Source organism: Zootoca vivipara, chromosome Z2 (genome assembly GCF_965207765.1).
Source record: "Zootoca vivipara chromosome Z2, rZooViv2.hap1.1, whole genome shotgun sequence".
NCBI lineage: Eukaryota > Metazoa > Chordata > Lepidosauria > Squamata > Lacertidae > Zootoca > Zootoca vivipara.
This window is the reverse complement of record NC_142585.1, coordinates 35,272,471-35,290,200: the sequence shown is the minus strand read 5'-3', so window position 1 is coordinate 35,290,200 and position 17,730 is coordinate 35,272,471. Positions and strand designations below refer to the sequence as shown.

Here is a 17,730-nt window from a genome sequence, read left to right as displayed (position 1 = left end):
ATAGCGAGCCACTGCCAGTCAGTGCAGATAATACTGGGCTAAATGGGCCAATTGTCTGACTCAGTAGAAGTAAGTTTTCTATGTTTCTGTTTAAATGAACCCTTTATCCGGATCCATGAGGACTAGAATCTTACTTTTTTACGGGGAAGTGCTGAAACAGTGTTTGAGCCCTTGCTTTGCATGCAGAAGCTCCAACATTCAATCCTGGCATCTCCAGGTGGATCTGGGAATGTCCCGTCTGAAACTCTAGAGAGCTGCTGCCAGTCAATGCAGACAGTACTGAGTTAGATAGGCTGGCTCAGTTTAAAGCAGAGTCCTGGCTTCCTTTCCACATCTCGGTGATATGCTGAAGAAGGCTACTACACACTGTGCAACCTTTTACCATCTATGTAACAACAGCAATAAAAATCCTGCCCTCCCCCCCAATAAACCCAGAGTGTTTCCGCCCCCCTCTCTCGTTGTTAAGTTTTCCAGCTAGTTGTTATTTTCCCTGCCAAGCTGCCTCTGAAAATGGGAGGCCAAGCATTCAAGGCTGGCCCTGACAGCAAACATTACCATTTCAACTACGTACTACACAAAGCAAGCAAGCTAGCTGCTATCCTCTGCACTCCCACCCCCCCAGCCAGGGCGCTCTCTCGCTCTTGCTCAGGCTCAATAACCCTGAAAATTGGAGCTATCAAACTGTTAAATGCATCGATCTGTTAAATCAACTCCCACCGTATTAGGCTAAGTTTAGGCTTCAACCCAATTGCCACCACTTTCGTCCAACCCACCACTCCCAGCTTAATGTGCTTAGCTCCTTCGGGGAACCCTCCCCCCTCCCAGATGCAGCAGGATAAAACACATGGCAGAAGCTCAAATGCCTTCCCTGAAATGCCAAAGATCACCTGAAAAGGTCACACTAGGAAGCAGCTGAACCCCCTTCTCCCTGCTGGCCTTATATGCCAGAGATGCAAAAATGAAAATCATGCTCAGCTTCCCATCTCTTGAAGGGACACAGGCATAAGAACCTATGGAGAGCCCAATAGCCCATCTTAGACCAGCAAGCACCCTGTTCTCTCAGTGGCCAAACAAGACGCCCCAAGGGGAAGTCTACAAGCAGGATTCAAGCACAAGAACACTCACCCCTCTTGCAGTTTTCCAGCAGCCAATATTCAGAAACAACGCTGCCTCTGACTATGGAGGTGGAGCATACCCATCATGGCTAACAGCCATGGATAGCCTTCTCCTCCTCCATGAATTATATTTTAAAGCCATCCAAGTTGGAGGCCATCACTGCCTCTTGTGGGAGTGAGTTCTATAGTAACTATGCATTGAGCTGTGTGAAAAAGTCCTGCATCTTCCAACACCCAGTTTCACTGGATGCCCCCGTTCTAGTGTTAGGTCAGTTTTCAAATGGTTTTCCAAATCATAACCAGTTTACGATCAGCTGCAGGGTGGGCCCTGAAAACACACACCCCGGATGTCAAAGGCCAGGGTAAAGAGGTGCATTTTCAGCATTTGCCAAAAGCTGTATAGCGAAGGTGGCAGACATACCATCGTGGGGAGCAGGTTGCACAGCTTAGGGGCTGCCACAAAGAAGACCCTCTCCCTGGATGCCACCACCCCAAATCTATGAAGGTGGTGAAACTACCAAGAGGGCCCCACTCTGAAGATTTTCAAGCCAGGGAAGGGACTGTAGAGAAGGAGGCAGTCTTTCAAATATTTAGGACCTAAGCTATTTAGGGCTTTAAACAATAGTGTGTATCTGGAATTGGGCCTGGCTGGCAACCAATACAGCTGAGATCTGAAGGAACCCCAGACAGCAATGTGGGTGCTGCATTTTGGAATAGTTGGCATTTCTTTCTTCAAGGGTGGCCCCACAGAGAACGCACCGCAACCATCCAGTCCGGAAGTTACCAGAGCATGGAGTACCATGGCCAAGTTATCCCTGTCCAATATAGCCTATTGTTCAAAGGCAGAGTTGCATTTGTTGCCATCCCTTCACACACTTTCACCTCTGGCCCTCCTCATCCCTGGAATGCTGCTCATGAGGGAATGTGGTCCATGGCCTGAGGGGGGTTCCCAACTCCTGAGAGATGCTTATGCTTGCCCCAGAATTAGATATAAGGTTACCAAAGCTCTAGCATTGCCCTTCTTGCTTATGCATTAGTTTTCTATGTGTGAGAATTTCTTTCTGGGGAGGAGCTTCACCACATATTGAGACCTGTTTTGTCTATCCAAAAAAGATCAATTTTGTGTGTGTGTGTGTGGACTTTTGAGCAGGTAGAAGGCTCCCTTCCCCAGAAATCCAGAGAGATAAAAGTGCTGCTTCCATGCTGAATCTCGCAATGAGGCTGTGCAGCGTACCGTCAGGTGTTAAAGGGTGTCAACCTTCCTATCCATCTGAAACTGGACAGAGTTTGACTCCATTTGACAGGGAAGAAAATGCTCCTCCTTTCTTTGACATCAATTTATTTAAAAAAAATGCTAAGGAAGAAAAATCTGGAATTATTTTAAAAAAACAAACATAAAGCCAAAGATAGAGAGAGAAAGCCATTTACAGGGGGGAGGGAAGGTATCCTCCAGCCCCCAGCCCCGCATTCTGAACTGGACAATCATCAGCTGAGGGAGGAAAACTACAAAGTCCTGCAAGTATTATTGCGTGGGTGGGTGGGGGTGCAAAGAGAGACACAGCTATTCACATGTTGTAAAACAAAACAGACAGAAAAACCTACGAAACTGTGTGTAATACTGAGTTACAAACATATATCTATAGTGGCAACAAGAGATTATCCACAAAAACGAAACTGGTACCCTCTGGAAACAGTAGAGTCCAACAGGAAAAGAGAGATATCTTTTTCTGGGTGTGTATGTGAGTGTTTAGGGGTGCAAGTCTTTTTTTGGTCTACTGTTTGCTTTTTGTCATGCACGTCTGGGTCCACAAAGGCAGCCGGCAGTGGTGCATTTACATCCCCATATTTTTTGTCATGTACAAAAAAAAATATGTTATGACTATTTTGCAAAGCGGTGTGCAAGTGGGTTTTGTGGGTGGAGTGGAGAGGAAAGAGTCTCAGAAATGTCACAGCGACATAAACAGCGTATAAAAAAGGAAATCGTAGCATCATAGAATTGGTAGGGTCATCTAGTCCAACCCCCTGCAATGCAGGAATCACAGCTAAAGAAACCCTCAAAGAGGAAGGCAGCAATGTAATTTAAAAGTGGTTAGTGCTGAAGACACATAGAGAAGATAAGGACAGTGCGAGGCCAAAGAAGAGAAGGAAGAGGTGAATGATAATCGGTTTTGGTTTCCTTGAGCCTCACTTTTTAAAAAACCAAGTGGCGGTAAATTGCAGTTAATAGGGTGAAGTAGCATTGAGCTGATCCAAAAAACAAATTGCCAAGGGGACAGTAGGTGGGATTGAAACCTCCTGGGCAGTGAATGTGACAGTAGACCGAGCAGGTGATGGGACAAGGTTTTGGGAAGCCAGCAAGACAGGGGAGCTGATTGCTTTGCAAAAGGGCAGGGGACTAGTTATGATCTTGGAATAGGAGATTCTGTCAACAAATGTCTCATTGGATAAAACTGCTCCTGGCTCTTGGAACCCTCTGGGCAGATGGGATCAAATGCTCCCCTGTGCGTGTCTGTTTATCTAAGAACATAAGAGCCTGCTGGATCAGGCCAATGGCCCATCTCGCTCAAAATCCTGTTCTCACAGTGGCCAACCAGATGCCTGCAGGAAACAGGCAAACAGAACATGATTTCAATAGCACTCTCCCCTCTCAAGAGTTCCAGCAACTGGAAATCAGAAGCATTACTGCCTCAGACTATGGAAGCAGAGCATAGCCACGGTGGCAAGTAGCCATCAATAGCCTTCTCCTCCCTGAATTTGTCCACTCCTCTTTTAAAGCCATCCAAGTCTATCTTATCTATATATCTATCTATCTATTTAATTGAGGATGAGGGATCCTACAGAGACAAAGACAGCATGTGACATGCCTTCTTCCTGCACACTTCTTCCTGACATGCCTAGTTTGGCATCTGCAGGGAATTACCTTTTGCATTTAATCATCTAATCCCCTCTTGGCACTTGTTAGGAGTGGTGCTACTGTAAGATGAGCCTTTGTCAAGAGGGGTTTATGAACACAAAGGATTGCAGTTCGTTTTCATTAAATCAAGAGACAGGGGTTGTGTGCCCTTAGAGATGTTATTGGACTACAACTTCCATAATCCCTGACAAGGGGCTAGGCATCCAACAAGAACTAGTTGCCTGCCCCCTCATTGTTGGGCTCACAGCTCCCATCCCCACGGGACTGTTGGCCATGCTGGCTGCTGGGGATTGGGAGTTTCAACAGCATCCAGAAGGCCACAGGTTTCCTATCCATGCTCTGAACAAAGTGCTTTGTAGTCCAAATATGAAAGCACAAAGTCAATCTACAGTGGAATGACTGCAGCTTGTTTCAGGAAGGAAATTAGTGTGGGAGGATAGTGTGTGCCTCTGGTTAAATACTGATAAGTAAGCCCCACCTCTATGAAAATCAACAAATTTTTTGAAAACCCACCAAAAGTGTTTCTTTGCAGGACAGTGCTACATAATTTTTTTTGGGGGGGGGGGAGTTTTACAGCTCCCATTTTAATTTATAGTCAAATGCTAGCAATTCACCCCTGGTTGAATCATGCCATTTTTGAAATAATTTGGCTTGGCTGTTTACTGGAGAGGTGGGAATGCAGTGGTGGTGGTGGTTTTTCACCACTAGAACAGGTCTAAGGTAAGGTAAGGTAAGGTAAGGACCCCTGGACGGTAGATACAGGTAGTGGTGGGAACATAATAAAGGGACATAATAATTGCTCAGGTCCTACTGGCAAGACAGAGCTTTTGCATCATTGCCAGTATCTCCTCCTCCCTCTGTCCCCTTCGCTAGCCAGTTCTAAACTGGAAAAAACAGAGATGTGGTGCAGAAGACAGGGAAGTGGAGAAGGGCAGGTGTGGAATAAAACACCATACCGGGGAGAAGAGGAGGGAGGAACTTGAAGAGACCTCCTCCATACACCTTTTGGCCAGGAAAGCTGGTCCAGGCAGCAGGGTCCATCAAGCACAGCCTCCAACATACAGGTTAGCCCAAAAGGAATGAAACATTAAACAGGAATAAAAGAAAATGATGCCAGCCTCAACACTGTTCAGTCATTTTCCCTCAAGGCAAGAACTCCACAGATAAGAGGATTTCGAGGCAGCAGGGAATCTGGGTTAGAAAAGGGAGAGGGAGAGAGAGGTGCGGATGGGTGGACCATCTCTCAATGAGTCTGGTTCAGGGGCTAGACTTGCAATGAACAGGCAGCTTTGTGCCCACACCTGATAGGATGGCGTGGTTCAAGGTGAAGCAGAGGGTTTTGAGAGCCCTTAAGGGTAACACAGAGGGAGGGAGGTAGAAACCCTCAGAGGATCCTGTGTAACCCCTGGTTAAAATTGAGGAGAGCTGTTCTTGCATACTTTCTGTGTCTGTTTGTGTATTGACTTCTTTCCATCACAGGACCCCAGGTGGTGCACCTTTGTATCTCCTGGGAAGCCTCCTGTTCCAGCAGTGACCAGATCCAGACTTGCTTCACTTCAGTGAGCTTCACAGTCTCACACACCCCTTGAATTGTATTTCCTGGGACCCACTGGTTTCAGCTGGGTCAAGCGCAGAAGACATCACCCTGTGTTAGTTAATATGTGTGATGATTTTGGGGCTGTTTTTTTCTGCCTCAGGCCACAAAATGTCTTGGGCCAGTCCCAACTGATGCCCTCCACCCCCACCCGTGCCACCCCACCCCCAAGTCCTGCATCTGCACTCAATTGTGCAGCAACCCATCATCTTCCCCAGTTACAGGCATCCAGTGGCTTCTGCTACCTCTGGACAATGTCACTAATTTCTTTCACAGAACTGAGCAGCTTGCTAAAGTCCTGGGTGGCAGAGGGGCCCCCGGTGACTGCGGTAGGGCAGATCTGGAGTTCCCGGAGGCTGTTCTCCAGCTTGTTGATGGCTTCCCGGAATGTGAACTTCCGCATCTGCTGGATGGAGTCCACGTAGCTGACGCAGAAAGTGTAGAGATTCTTGCCTGCCTCCAGGACGGCACTGTGGCTCACCATCTGCTCAGAGTTCTTGCTGATGGCCGTCCGCAGAGCCTCAGAGCTCTCCAAGACCATTCCCTTGGTGACGGCACCACTGGCAATCTTCTCAGGGGGCTGGCGGGTCTTTCGCAGGGAGACACGAGTGGAGATGAGGGGGATGAAGGCCGTAGAGGGAGGCTGGTCAACACTTGGGGCAGATGAGGGAGAAGTAGTGGAGGGGGAGGCTGCCATCAGCACCAGTTTTGTGGAGGATGAGGGCTTTGGTACAGAGGAGATCACAGGCTTTTTCATCCCCTCCGCTAACAGACTGGACTTGGGGGCCTCGACGCTCGAAGAGTCTGTGGCCTGAGCTGGCTGCTTGCCCTTTGGCATGGGTGTCTCCTCGTGTCCTGGGCTAAGACCCCCCTTGCTGCTTTTCCCTATGGAAAAAGAGGAGGAGGAGAGTGGAGGGGGCGGGGCTGGTTTCAACTTGGAGAGCTTCCCCTTGTCTTTCTCTGAAGGCTGTTTTGCCTTCCTGAGCCGGGGCTCTTCAGCAGGGGCTTTGCTGAGGAAGATGCCAGCTTTGGCTGAGGGGCTCTGCTCTGCTCCCAAACCACCTCCTAAGGCACTGGATTTCATGCCATCCTCTTTGTGAGGAAGGCTGGCAGAAGGAGGCACAAGCTGCTGCCTCCGGATAAGTTTCGGTGTCAGTGTGGGCGGGCTGGAACCCGGGCTGGACTCGGCATCTCTGAAGACGTCTTCAGGCGCCTCATCACTCTTCTTGAGCAGCCGAGGAGGTGGGGTCACTGTCCCCCGGGTGACGACGTCTGCCTTTGCCTCATTGGCCCTCTTCCGAGGCAGGGCAGGCTTCTCACTCTTGTGCCCCCCAAAGGTGGACGAGTTGAACTGACGCCCTGTGGATTGCAGGTTCCGGGGCAGGGTGACCGACTTCCACTCTGTGTCCTTGGTCCCATGGGGCACGCAGGAGGCCGAGCACGATCGCAGGAAGCGCTTGCTGGCAGCATTCAAGCTGTTCTCTTCCTCACTGGCCCCTGGCCGGCTATTAGTGGCAGGGCCAGATTTTTTCCAGGGGTTAGGCGACAGCAACCCTGAGCTCCCAGACACAGTCCCATTGGTGACTCCAGCCTCACTGATGGCACCTTGGAACCTGGAGCGGTCCTCGGCGTCTGCCAGTGCAGCCCCGTTGCTGCCCTCCTTGCCCTCTTCTTCACCCCCTCCTTTGCGGTCCAAGTGGGTGTCCGCCTCCCGGAAGGAGCTGCTCCGCTTGGGTGGGGTGGGGGCCATCTTCTTCTTCTTCTTGATGAGGGCGCTGAAGAGGTTGGTCTTCTTGTCCTTCGGGAGCAAGCGGTCATCCTCATTCAAGCCCCCGTCTGCAGGGCCCCTCTCCTTCCGCAGCAGCAAGGGGGACACGGCTGGTTCGTGGTCCGTGGGATCTGCAGAGCAGGAAAAAGAGAGAGTCAAGAATTAGACAGCACTTGCTTAACCGGCAAACCAATCTCCTCGCCTTATGGGCCTGTCTGGAGGTTGATTTGAAATGTGGCAGGCATAAGTTACACTGCTATTATAATAAGACCTGGTATTTATTCTAAGCTCTCAAAGTGCTTCACATGAATTATGTCAGTAACTCTTATAAGGTACAGCAGCATGATTATCCCGCGCCATGCTGCAGATTTGTTTGGTGGGGGGCGGGCAGAGAGCAGCTTATCTAAGGACACCAAATGACTTCCCAGCTCGTTCCGTTAAGCAGCTACTTTTAAAGATTTACTACTGTGAGATGCAGTGACGACCACTGAGTTTAAGAGCGGATCAGGAATGGGAAGGTTTATTTATCAGCAGCTGTTAGCCATGTTAGGTGCAGCCTCTCTGTTCGGAGGCAGTTTATCTGAGAGCTGCTGGGAAGCATCATGCCAGTGCCCTTGGTAGCACATGGTCTGGTTATCTGATGCTGGAATAGAGGATGGTGGACAAGTTTGGAGTTTGAAGAACCAGCATGGCCCTTCTTAAGTTCTCACTCCAGTAACTTGCAACAGAAATCTCTGGGCTGTAGGCCAATTTGAATAGCCTTTCTGGAGCTGGGTGGCCATTTGTGTGTTGCTGCCTCTTAATCTCAAGTGTCAAACTGCAAACTTAGCTCAGCAATACAGCACCTGCTATGTATGTGGAGAGTCTGAGGTTCAATCCCTGGCAGTGTCTCCAGGTAGGGCTAGGAAAGACCCGCTGCCTGAAACCCTGGAGAGCCACTGCCAGTCACTGTGGCATGATGGAATAATGCTCTTCCTATGCCTCTATTTAATTCAGAGCCATGAGGGATGGAATCTTTCTTTAACATTAAGACATGGAACCACAGATCAGTGGCAGGGCACCTGCTTCGCATGCAGGAGGTCCCAGGTTCAATTCCCAGTTAGGACTGGGAAATACAATTGTGATCAACCAGATGCCCTATGGGAAGCCCACAAGCAAGATCTCAGCATACCCGCATCACCAGGGACACTTGGAATTCTAAGCAACTGGCACTAGGGGGCATAGTGTCCCCAAGAGCGGAGGCAGACCATCCTTGCTGGATCAGACCAGCAGCCCATCCAAACCCAGAAGCAGGGCTGGAAGGCCCATGCCATTGCCTCACCAGCAAGTGGCACTTCCAGGTAGATTTCTCTTAGACATGGAGGATCTTTCCCAAATACCACAGCTAGTAAGAACACAAAGAGCCTGGCTGGTGGATCAGGGTAAAGGGGGCCCAATTTAGTGCAGCAGCCGGAGACCGTAAGTGACCCTCCTCCACAGCAGCCGGATTTCACTGGCAGAGGGAGGCCTGGCCAGACTGCTTGAGAGCACACCTGGGCTCAATCTACCAGGGTGGTAGGAGCTACATCAAGGCCTGGTTCAATGGGGGCAGGGGCGCCCCCAGCAGCAGCAGCTGCTGCTTCAGAGAGAAGCAAGGGCAAGGGCTACCCCCTTAACACCACCTCTCTGGAGATGGCTTGCCCTCATTGTTTAACATGTTTTAAATTAACTGATTTTGAACTTGGGTGTGTTTTTAATTTGAGTGTCACCCACCCTTTGGAATAATTTTTTTTTAACTCCTGTTTTTAACTTTGCCTGTTGTCAATAATTTTAATGTTTGCTTAATGTTATTTGTCCAAAGTGCTTAGGAGTTCCATGTACAATTAAGTGGCATATAAATTTTGTTAATTTGTTTAACTTTTTTTTTTAAAAAAAGTTAAAATCCAGACTGTGCCCTGGTATGAGCATACTTCTCAAAAAATCCTTTTAATGCTATATAAAACAACCACATTAATCTTATATCTCTTTCTCATAAACACACACACATCAAATCTAGGAAGGAGCAACCCCAATGGTGCATTGGAGTCCTGACCCTGCTGCTTTGTGCGCTGCAGGCTGCCTCAAGCCTCTTCAAGGTGCCTCAAGTCTCCTGGAGCCACCTTGAGTCACCTTGCTACCAGAGCTAGGACATACCGCATTCCCCTGGCCCTTTGGTGGGTCCTGCCTCCAAGCTCTCATTGGCTTCTTTGCATTCAGCTCCTCTTCTGGATGTCCTTGTCTTTGTTGGCAGTTCTGGAGCTTGTAGTAAGGTGCTCACTACGCTTCTCATTCCTTTCTTTCCCAACTCTTTCTCCACCTCTGGAAAATACGAGGGGGGGGGGCGAGAGAGAGCAAAGAGTCAAGAGGCACTAAACAGAGTTAGAAAATGACATAAATTAAGCCTTTACTGCACTGCAGGCCATTCTATTAGGACAAGTGAGGCACCACCCCACCAATCCCAGCCTTCCTTGCAACCAGCTCAGGTGGCGGCCCTGCCCATCAGCTTCCTTATCAAGTCTTGCTGCTGCCCCTTGTAAAACTCAGTAGGGAGAAGGAGGATGGGGACAAAAATATAAGTTGGGACTCAGCTAGACTGGTAAAGGAAAAGCGATTTATATGCGTTGTATATGCGATATAACATTGTGCCACCAGGTGGCGATGTGGAGTCCTGTTTTTCTCTGCCTGTTTTCCTTGTTTAAATTTACAACACTTTAAACTGAAACGCTTCTTTGGTGTGTCTCGATCCAGCCTTGGTTGGCTCTGCTTACTAGGTGCATGGGGTGGGGAGGGGAAGCTCTAGGGGGTTAATGGGGGGAATGGCAAGGGGTTGGATTGCAGAGAGGGTTGGGGACACAGTCCCTAGCATCTCTGTGTGCGTGTTTGTGTAGGCTACTACTGTAGTCCATTTTGGGTGCTAGTCTTGAGTTTCTTTTTAAATTGTTTTTTATTAAAGATTTTCTTGGGTTACAAAAGCATCTACATTGTCTCTATTTTCAGTTGGGGGGGTAAAGTTAGATTCTTTTACTCAGTGTATATGTGAGGTTTTTATGTCAGCATCACTTGGGTAGGTTCTTTCTATTCATTTATTAGTTTTCATTGGTGCTGAGGGCATGGTTGGTTGCCTTCGGTTGACTGCAGTGAGTTTTGTTTGCCTGAGTTTCTGGACCCAGAAATGTTGGTGGCCCCCTACCCTGACTTATCAAAAGAAGATTTCCACTACATCTCCAAAAATAAAATAAGATGCGTGGGGTTATGCAGATGAAGCAATGAAGCAGAAAACAAAGCACTTATCTCGCCTCCCACAGAGCGAGAATTATCTGTGATGGCACCTACCATCAGAAATGCTGGATTCCTGGAACATAGTTTCAAACGCTTGGTGGATTTCTGCAAAGGAAGGCCTATCGGATGGGCTCCACTGCCAGCCTGAAAAGTAGGAAAGGAAGGGGGGAATGTTAGCATTTTTGTGAAATACCTTCAACACACATGTGCAAACCCCATGCAGTTTCTACCATGCAGTTTCTTCCCATTCTCAAAAGTTAAGAGTTCTTTGGGAGGAGTAGCCAAACTCTCTGGCAGAACTGATAGGTGAGAAGGTGCACTTCATTGAGTTCTCCCTCCTAGCCATGAGGGTGAAGCGATAGGAGCTATCAGTCTAACCTACCTCACAGGGTCAGTGTGAGAATTAAATGAGGACCTGGGAGACTGGGGTTCAAATCCCACACTTGGCCATAGAGCTCAATGGGTGACCTTGGGCCAGGCATCGTCTCTCAGCCTAACCTACGCCAGATTACATTCTGCAGATTAAATGAGGAGTGGGGGGCAGACCATGTACACCACCTCGAGCTCCTTGGGGGAAAAAGGTGGGATGTAAATGCTATAAATAAAATAAACAAGAACATAATGAGTGTAACTAAAGCCAGGTGAAACAATGCAATGCTTTCATCTTCAGTTGGAATAACAATTAACTCACATTTCTCAAGGGGACATCTGGGCCTGTCATCTATCAAGGGTCAGTAAGGGCAGAAGACCAGGTGAAGAACAGCTCCCTGCTTCTCCGTAACTGGAGCCGACCCCAGCAACCCACTGAGATGTAGAAGTAAGTAAAACCTTACATGCTCTCATGAGCTCATAGACTTTCTCCGGACAGCCCTCAGGTCGTTCCATTCGGTAGTCCTTCTCCAGGAGCTCATAGACCTGAGAGAGGTCGATCCCAGGGTAGGGAGACATCCCATACGTTGCGATTTCCCAAAGCAAGACACCAAAGGCTACAGGGGAAGAGGAAGTCAGTAAGACATTTTCAATGAACTGGTGCTCTAAATAGGAGCTTATGGCAAAGGTGGGGGAACATGTATAAACAACAACAACAACAGATTGTATCTACCTTCTGTTCAGAGTAGCCCCACTGAAATTAATGGACACATACAGGTGTAGCCAACTAAATTCTACTTCAAGCAGACCCACTGAAATGCCCAACAATTTCAATGGGTCTACTCTGAGTTAGGGCTAACATGGCGTACTGCACATAATTTTAACATGCAATTATATTGTGTTGAACTATTGTTTTTATTCATTCATTCATTAAATTTCTTTGCCAAGGGAAAAAAAAAGCATTGCCTCAATAAATACAGGGACTGGAGCTATTGTGTGTGTGCTTCACACTTAGCTTGTCTGTTAATCATGCAGTGCACATACCCAAACCAGGTTCGTGCACGGCAAGCAAAAGTCTAGGAGAAGTAACCACCAGGGCTAGTTAAACCAAAACAAATCTCTCCAAAATGACTGCTGAGGTAATGAGGCCATCTAAACTATCCCTGATTTGGAGTTAATAAGCAAAAGTAAGGGGCAACCAAAGCATATTCAAACGTGTAAAATTGCTGGTTTTGTCTATATTTTGATGCGTTTTAAGTCAATATGATTTACGATGTTTGATTTTATTGATGCTTTTAATGAATAGTTCACATATAACTGTATGTAGATTGCTCAGAGGGTTGCTGTCGTTGTCAATAGATTGATATATAAACCTCAATTGAGATACTTTGCTCGCAGAGCATCCCTGCCCAAATCTTTGGCACCCTCCAGGTAAAGGGTCCTCTGGGGAAAGGTGAAGATTATCAGCTGGTGGTAACACAAAGGCAGGCTGCTTCACTGGCAGCCACAGTCTCATGGCATGCCACAGAGGCCCCATCTGTGTTGACGTTCTGCTGTCTCCTGAAGACACACCATTTTAGGTGAACCGAACTTATAATTTTATTGTTTTAACTTATTTTTAAAAAAACCCGAAAAACCTGTCATGCTTTGTAATTCCATGTTTTGCTGAATACTTTAATTAAGGGTATTTTAATGCCACTGTGGATCTCTTAAAGGTAAAGGGAGCCCTGACTGTTAGGTCCAGTCGCGGATGACTCTGGGGTTGCGTGCTCATCTCGCTCTATAGGCCAAGGGAGCAGGCGTTTGTCCACAGACAGCTTCTGGGTCATGTGGCCAGCATGACTAAGCCGCTTCTGGCAAACCAGAGCAGCACACGGAAACGCTGTTTACCCTCCCGCTGGAGCGGTACCTATTTATCTACTTACACTTATTTATCTACTTACACTTTGGATCTCTTAGTGTATATTTTAACTATGTACTGATTTTATAGTTGTAAACTGCTTTAGAAGTCATTTCGCCATACAAGTGAGATATAAATTAATTTAATGAATAATAATAATAATAATAATAATAATAATAATAATAATAATTCTTTTGAGGAGGGGCAATCACTTAGCAGCAACCCCTTTGCATGCAGACTCTCACCATCTCCGATCAAAGAGAGGATAGGTCACCTGGGGGGGGGAGTCTTTTCTCTTATTACAACCCTGGAGCACCACTGACATCACAGGAGTCATAGGGACAGATTAGTATGAGCTGGTATTTATTTTTATTTATTTTCTCAATTTTTGTCCCATCCCCCCTCCCTGTTTCCTTCCTGTGAGTAAAAGAAATAGACCACTGAAATAATGAAAGCCTATGGAAGCTGCCTCTGAAACAGAGGAGGTTGCCTGGTGCATCTCTGTGTGATTTGCTGCCCTGACACAGTCTCTGCAATTGGTGGGTCCCTCTGTCACACCTCTGCCCCTGCTGTGATTGGAGTGTTCTCCATATCCTGGGGCAAAAATGCTGCATAACTATTCACACTTGGGTGAAGCTGCCCAATGCTACTATGCAGGAGTCCCCACTCCAGGCTTGCCTACTCCCAACTGATTTTAATGCAACTTGTAAAGTTGTTCCCCAGAGGTGGGAGAGCCACGAGCAAAACATGCTCTGGCAGTTCCCCGCTCTGGGCTGCTCACGTTCCATGCCAAACGGCTGCGGAGACGTTAAGGAAGAGTAACAAGCCTCTTCATCAATCCAGACAAGTCTCATGAGATAAGACAGGGCAGAATTAGCCTAATTTTCAATTTACTAGCTTGTCTCCAGTGCGAACGCTTCAAGTTCCTTCAAGTCCTGTTAAAGGCACAATTAAGAGACGTCGGGGCGGATTAATTGAAACCTCCTTTCCTATTGAGATGCTTCTTCTTCTCTGGGAATCAAATAGCTCTCCTTCACCTTCTCTAACTCACTCCAAAAAAGCCCTCTGACCTCCTTTCTCGCCTCTATCATAAGAACATAAGAAGAGCCTGGCTGCTGGATCAGGCCAAAAGGGGCCCATCTAGTCCTGTGTTCTGTTCTCACAGCAGCCAAACAGATGCCCCCAAGGGAAGTCTGCAAGCAGCGCAACAGTGCTCTTCCCACCTGTGATTCCCAGTATTCAGAGGCATACTTCCTCCAAGAATACACAAGTAAAGTGAATCAGACCACTGGTCCACCTAGTGCAATCTTGTCTACACTGACAGGTAGCTACTATCCAGGGGTATCGGAGAGTGTACATTTCCAGCCCTATCCAGAGATGCTGAGAATTGAAGCTGGGAGCTTCTGCATGCAAAGCAAATGTTCACTGAGCTACAGCCCTTCTCCTAGAAACAAAGCAAGATTCCAGTCCTCATAGTTCTAAATAAAAGGCCAATTTAAGTAGGAACATAGGATGCTTCATTCTACTGATCGTTGGTTCATCTAGCTGTTCTATCTACAATGTCAGGCGGTGGCTCTCCAGGGTTTCAGGCAGGGGGTATTCCCAGCTTCACTTGGAGATACCATTGGGGATTGAACCTGTGAACTTCTGCATGCAAGACAGATGCTCTGTCACTGAGCTATGGCTTTTCCCCAAAGGAAGGATAATGTGATACATGTATCAGTAATCAGGTTGGTTTGCTTAAAGATGGGAGAACGAAATCCTCAAGCATTGCAAGAACCAGGAGAAAGAGGAGACTTCTTAGAACTCACCTAGGAAATGAAAGCTGTGTACACACCATAGTTTTGAAGCACATTTTCCTCCTCAAAGAATTATGGGAACTGAAGTTTACCCAGCATCCTCAACAAACTACACTTCCCAGGATTCTTTGGTGCCTATGGGGATTCTTTGGGGATATGCTCCAAATGTGTTTGAAAGGTACTTGAGATTCCCCTAGGCAAGGCAGAGCCTCTTGTCATCAGCTCAGCGACCTGTATGTAATTACTTCAGCCACCCCTCTCTCTTAACATGAAGGGAAGGCCACTACCATCTTGTGTATTGAGAGGTGTCACATCACATTACATGGGAAACAACCAAGGACTGTTCTAGTCCAGCCATTTCCAGAAATTTATTTTGTTAACAGCTTGAACCTCCAGCACTTGGGGAATTGAGGAGAAAATGAGGTGTTTTTTTTAAAAAAAACACAACCCACAGCCTCCACAGATGCAGGCATATTATCCATCTTGGAAAACTGGATTTTTCTACAGCTATGATAGGAGTCCAGACAGTTTTGAAATCAGTGGCTGATATCACTGCAGTTTTGAAAGGTTCAGCCTGCCATCTTGATTCCAAATGGTTTCTGGTAGTGTCTGAGCACAAACGAAGACCTGTTCCCTTGATCTCAGAAACCATCATGCAAAAATTGGTTACAATCAACGTAGTTACCCCATCCGCATCCAGTCATTCTCTCCATATCCAACTCCCAAGTCCAAGTGCCCTGAACTGTCTGTCAGAACCAGAGTCCTCCACCCTTTGGGGGGGGGTGTCCCACAGATGTTGCTAGACTACATCTCCCATCATCCCTGACCGTTGGCTAAGCCTGCTGAGGATGATGGGCATTGTAGTCCAACATCATTTAGATCCCAAACTGTCTCCCACCAATATTCAAACGCTTATTCATGAGAACAGGATGTTGAGCCAGAGGGGCCATTGGCCTAATCCAGCAGGGCTCTTCTTCTGTTCTTCCTGTTCACTCTCACTATTCCAAGCACACTTTCTCCTGCCTCCCAACCTAATGCTTCCCTCAATTTACCTAATATACTTACCTATGCATGTACCACATATCACTTTATTAATCTAGACTTATTACATATATACAAACACAAAATTATTTACATGTAGAACAGAACACCACAGGCACGCTACAAAGCTCTTACCCCAGACGTCAGATTTGATGGAGAACTTGTTGTAGGCGAGGCTTTCCGGCGCAGTCCACTTGATGGGGAACTTGGCGCCAGCATGAGCTGTGTAGGTGTCACCTGTCATCAGACGGCTCAAACCAAAATCGGCCACCTTCACCAGGTGGTTCTCCCCAACGAGGCAGTTCCGGGCAGCCAGGTCCCTATGGCAGCAGTGATGGAAGATGGGCTATGAAATCTTTCTCCAGCTATGTGGAAGTGGGCACCGCAGATACAACTTCTGTTCCATTACGAGCTCACTGCTTTTCATTAAGAGTCAGTTCACGCAACCAGAGGCTGCTCCATCAAATTTACACAAGCACGTTTCAAATGTTGATGCTGACAGAGTTGGAAGGGACCACAAGGGTCATCTAGTCCAGCAACCAGCAATGCAGGAATTTTTTTTTGCCAAACGTGGGGCTCAAAACCACAACCCTGAGATGAATTGTCTCATGCTCTACCAACTGAATGTGTGAGTGGGATGGCAGTGATAGCTGTGGCTTCTTTGCTGCCATCTACAATTTGGTGGCGGTGGCTGTTTGCTGCAGGGAGTTTCAAATATTCCCACTGTACCCCACTGGCAAAATCAGGGATATGCCTCAGGGATGGAGAAATGGCCTGCCAGGGAGCCCAGTTTGGCCCACGAGGCCATTTCTCCGCAAAAGCACACCCAACTGTCCATCAGCTGATGTCACTGGGTGACACCAAAAATGGGTGGGAGGGGCTCAATCCTGCTGTGTGCATCTTCCCTGGCAAAGCAGACCCCCGCAGCCAGCAGGATTGAACTCTCTGCTCACCACTTGCTGATTTGCCTCCTCCCAACCAACGGCTCTGGTGCTAGCAGAGAACTGAGACTTTTTAAAGCTTCCTTTTGAAGGAACACCAGACTAAGCAACCTCGAGGAAAGTATTTCCCCCAGCAGAGGTCAAGAATGAAAGGAGATGTAGAACAGTCATTTTCAAACAGCATTCTGCAACTCCTGTACTTCCTCTGAAGCTCATTAGGACTCCCTCAGTGAGAGGGAAGGGGGGGGGGAATCAATAATGGCAGACGATTTATTTATTTGGATTTATACTCTGCCCTTACAATGTATCATCTGGGTGACTTATAAACTACAGAGCCTGAGGAAATTTTAAAAGGTCTTTGCAGAATATCTGATTCTGGGCCCAGTTTGAAGTGTTGGTTTTACACTTTACACCCTTTTAGAATGTGGATTGGGGGGGGGCATTATATAAAGACATTCTTCATGCAGCATGTATTTAACTGTGGAACTCAGTGCCACAGGAGGGAATTATATCCACCAACCTAGATGGCTTTAAAGCAGACAAATTCATGGAGGAGGATGCTATCAGCAGTTACTAGCCATAATAACTATGCTCTGTCTTCAAAGTCAGAGGCAGCAATGGTTCTGAATACCAGTTGCTGGAAACCACAGGAGGGGAGAGCTGCTCTTGTGCTTGGGTCCTACTTGAAGGTCTACCACTAGGGAATCTGGGTGGCTACTGTGAAAACAGGATGCTGGATTAGATGGGCCATTGGCCTGGTCCAGCATGGTCCTTCTTATGTTCGATGAGGCTGAATAAATTGTTTCTACCCAACGCCACGCTAAATTGGAAATCAATCCAACTGCGGAACTCCCTTCCTATGTGAAAGATACATGAACCACTTTCCCAGTGACTCATGAACTTTGCAAAGTCACTGGCAGAGCTAGAGAAGAGCTCCTTGTTCAATGAGAGAGCGCCATACTGAAAGGGCACATTAATTTGTCACACACCGT

At 47.4% G+C, this 17,730-nt stretch overlaps 1 protein-coding gene across 2 annotated transcripts in view; it reads right to left on the bottom strand.

The window, feature by feature from the left end:
* Positions 1 to 2,437: 2,437 nt before the first annotated feature.
* Positions 2,438 to 17,730, bottom strand: part of ABL1 (ABL proto-oncogene 1, non-receptor tyrosine kinase) — a 117,713-nt gene continuing 102,420 nt past the window's right edge. For both annotated transcript variants that reach the window (XM_060270197.2, XM_035112972.3), the window contains exons 7-11: positions 15,933 to 16,117; positions 11,522 to 11,674; positions 10,743 to 10,832; positions 9,564 to 9,728; positions 2,438 to 7,522 (exon numbers count right to left, since the gene is read on the bottom strand). In XM_060270197.2, the coding sequence (XP_060126180.2) occupies positions 5,865 to 7,522; positions 9,564 to 9,728; positions 10,743 to 10,832; positions 11,522 to 11,674; positions 15,933 to 16,117 (2,251 nt within the window). In that variant the 3' untranslated portion in view covers positions 2,438 to 5,864. The remainder of the gene's footprint in view (positions 7,523 to 9,563; positions 9,729 to 10,742; positions 10,833 to 11,521; positions 11,675 to 15,932; positions 16,118 to 17,730) is intronic.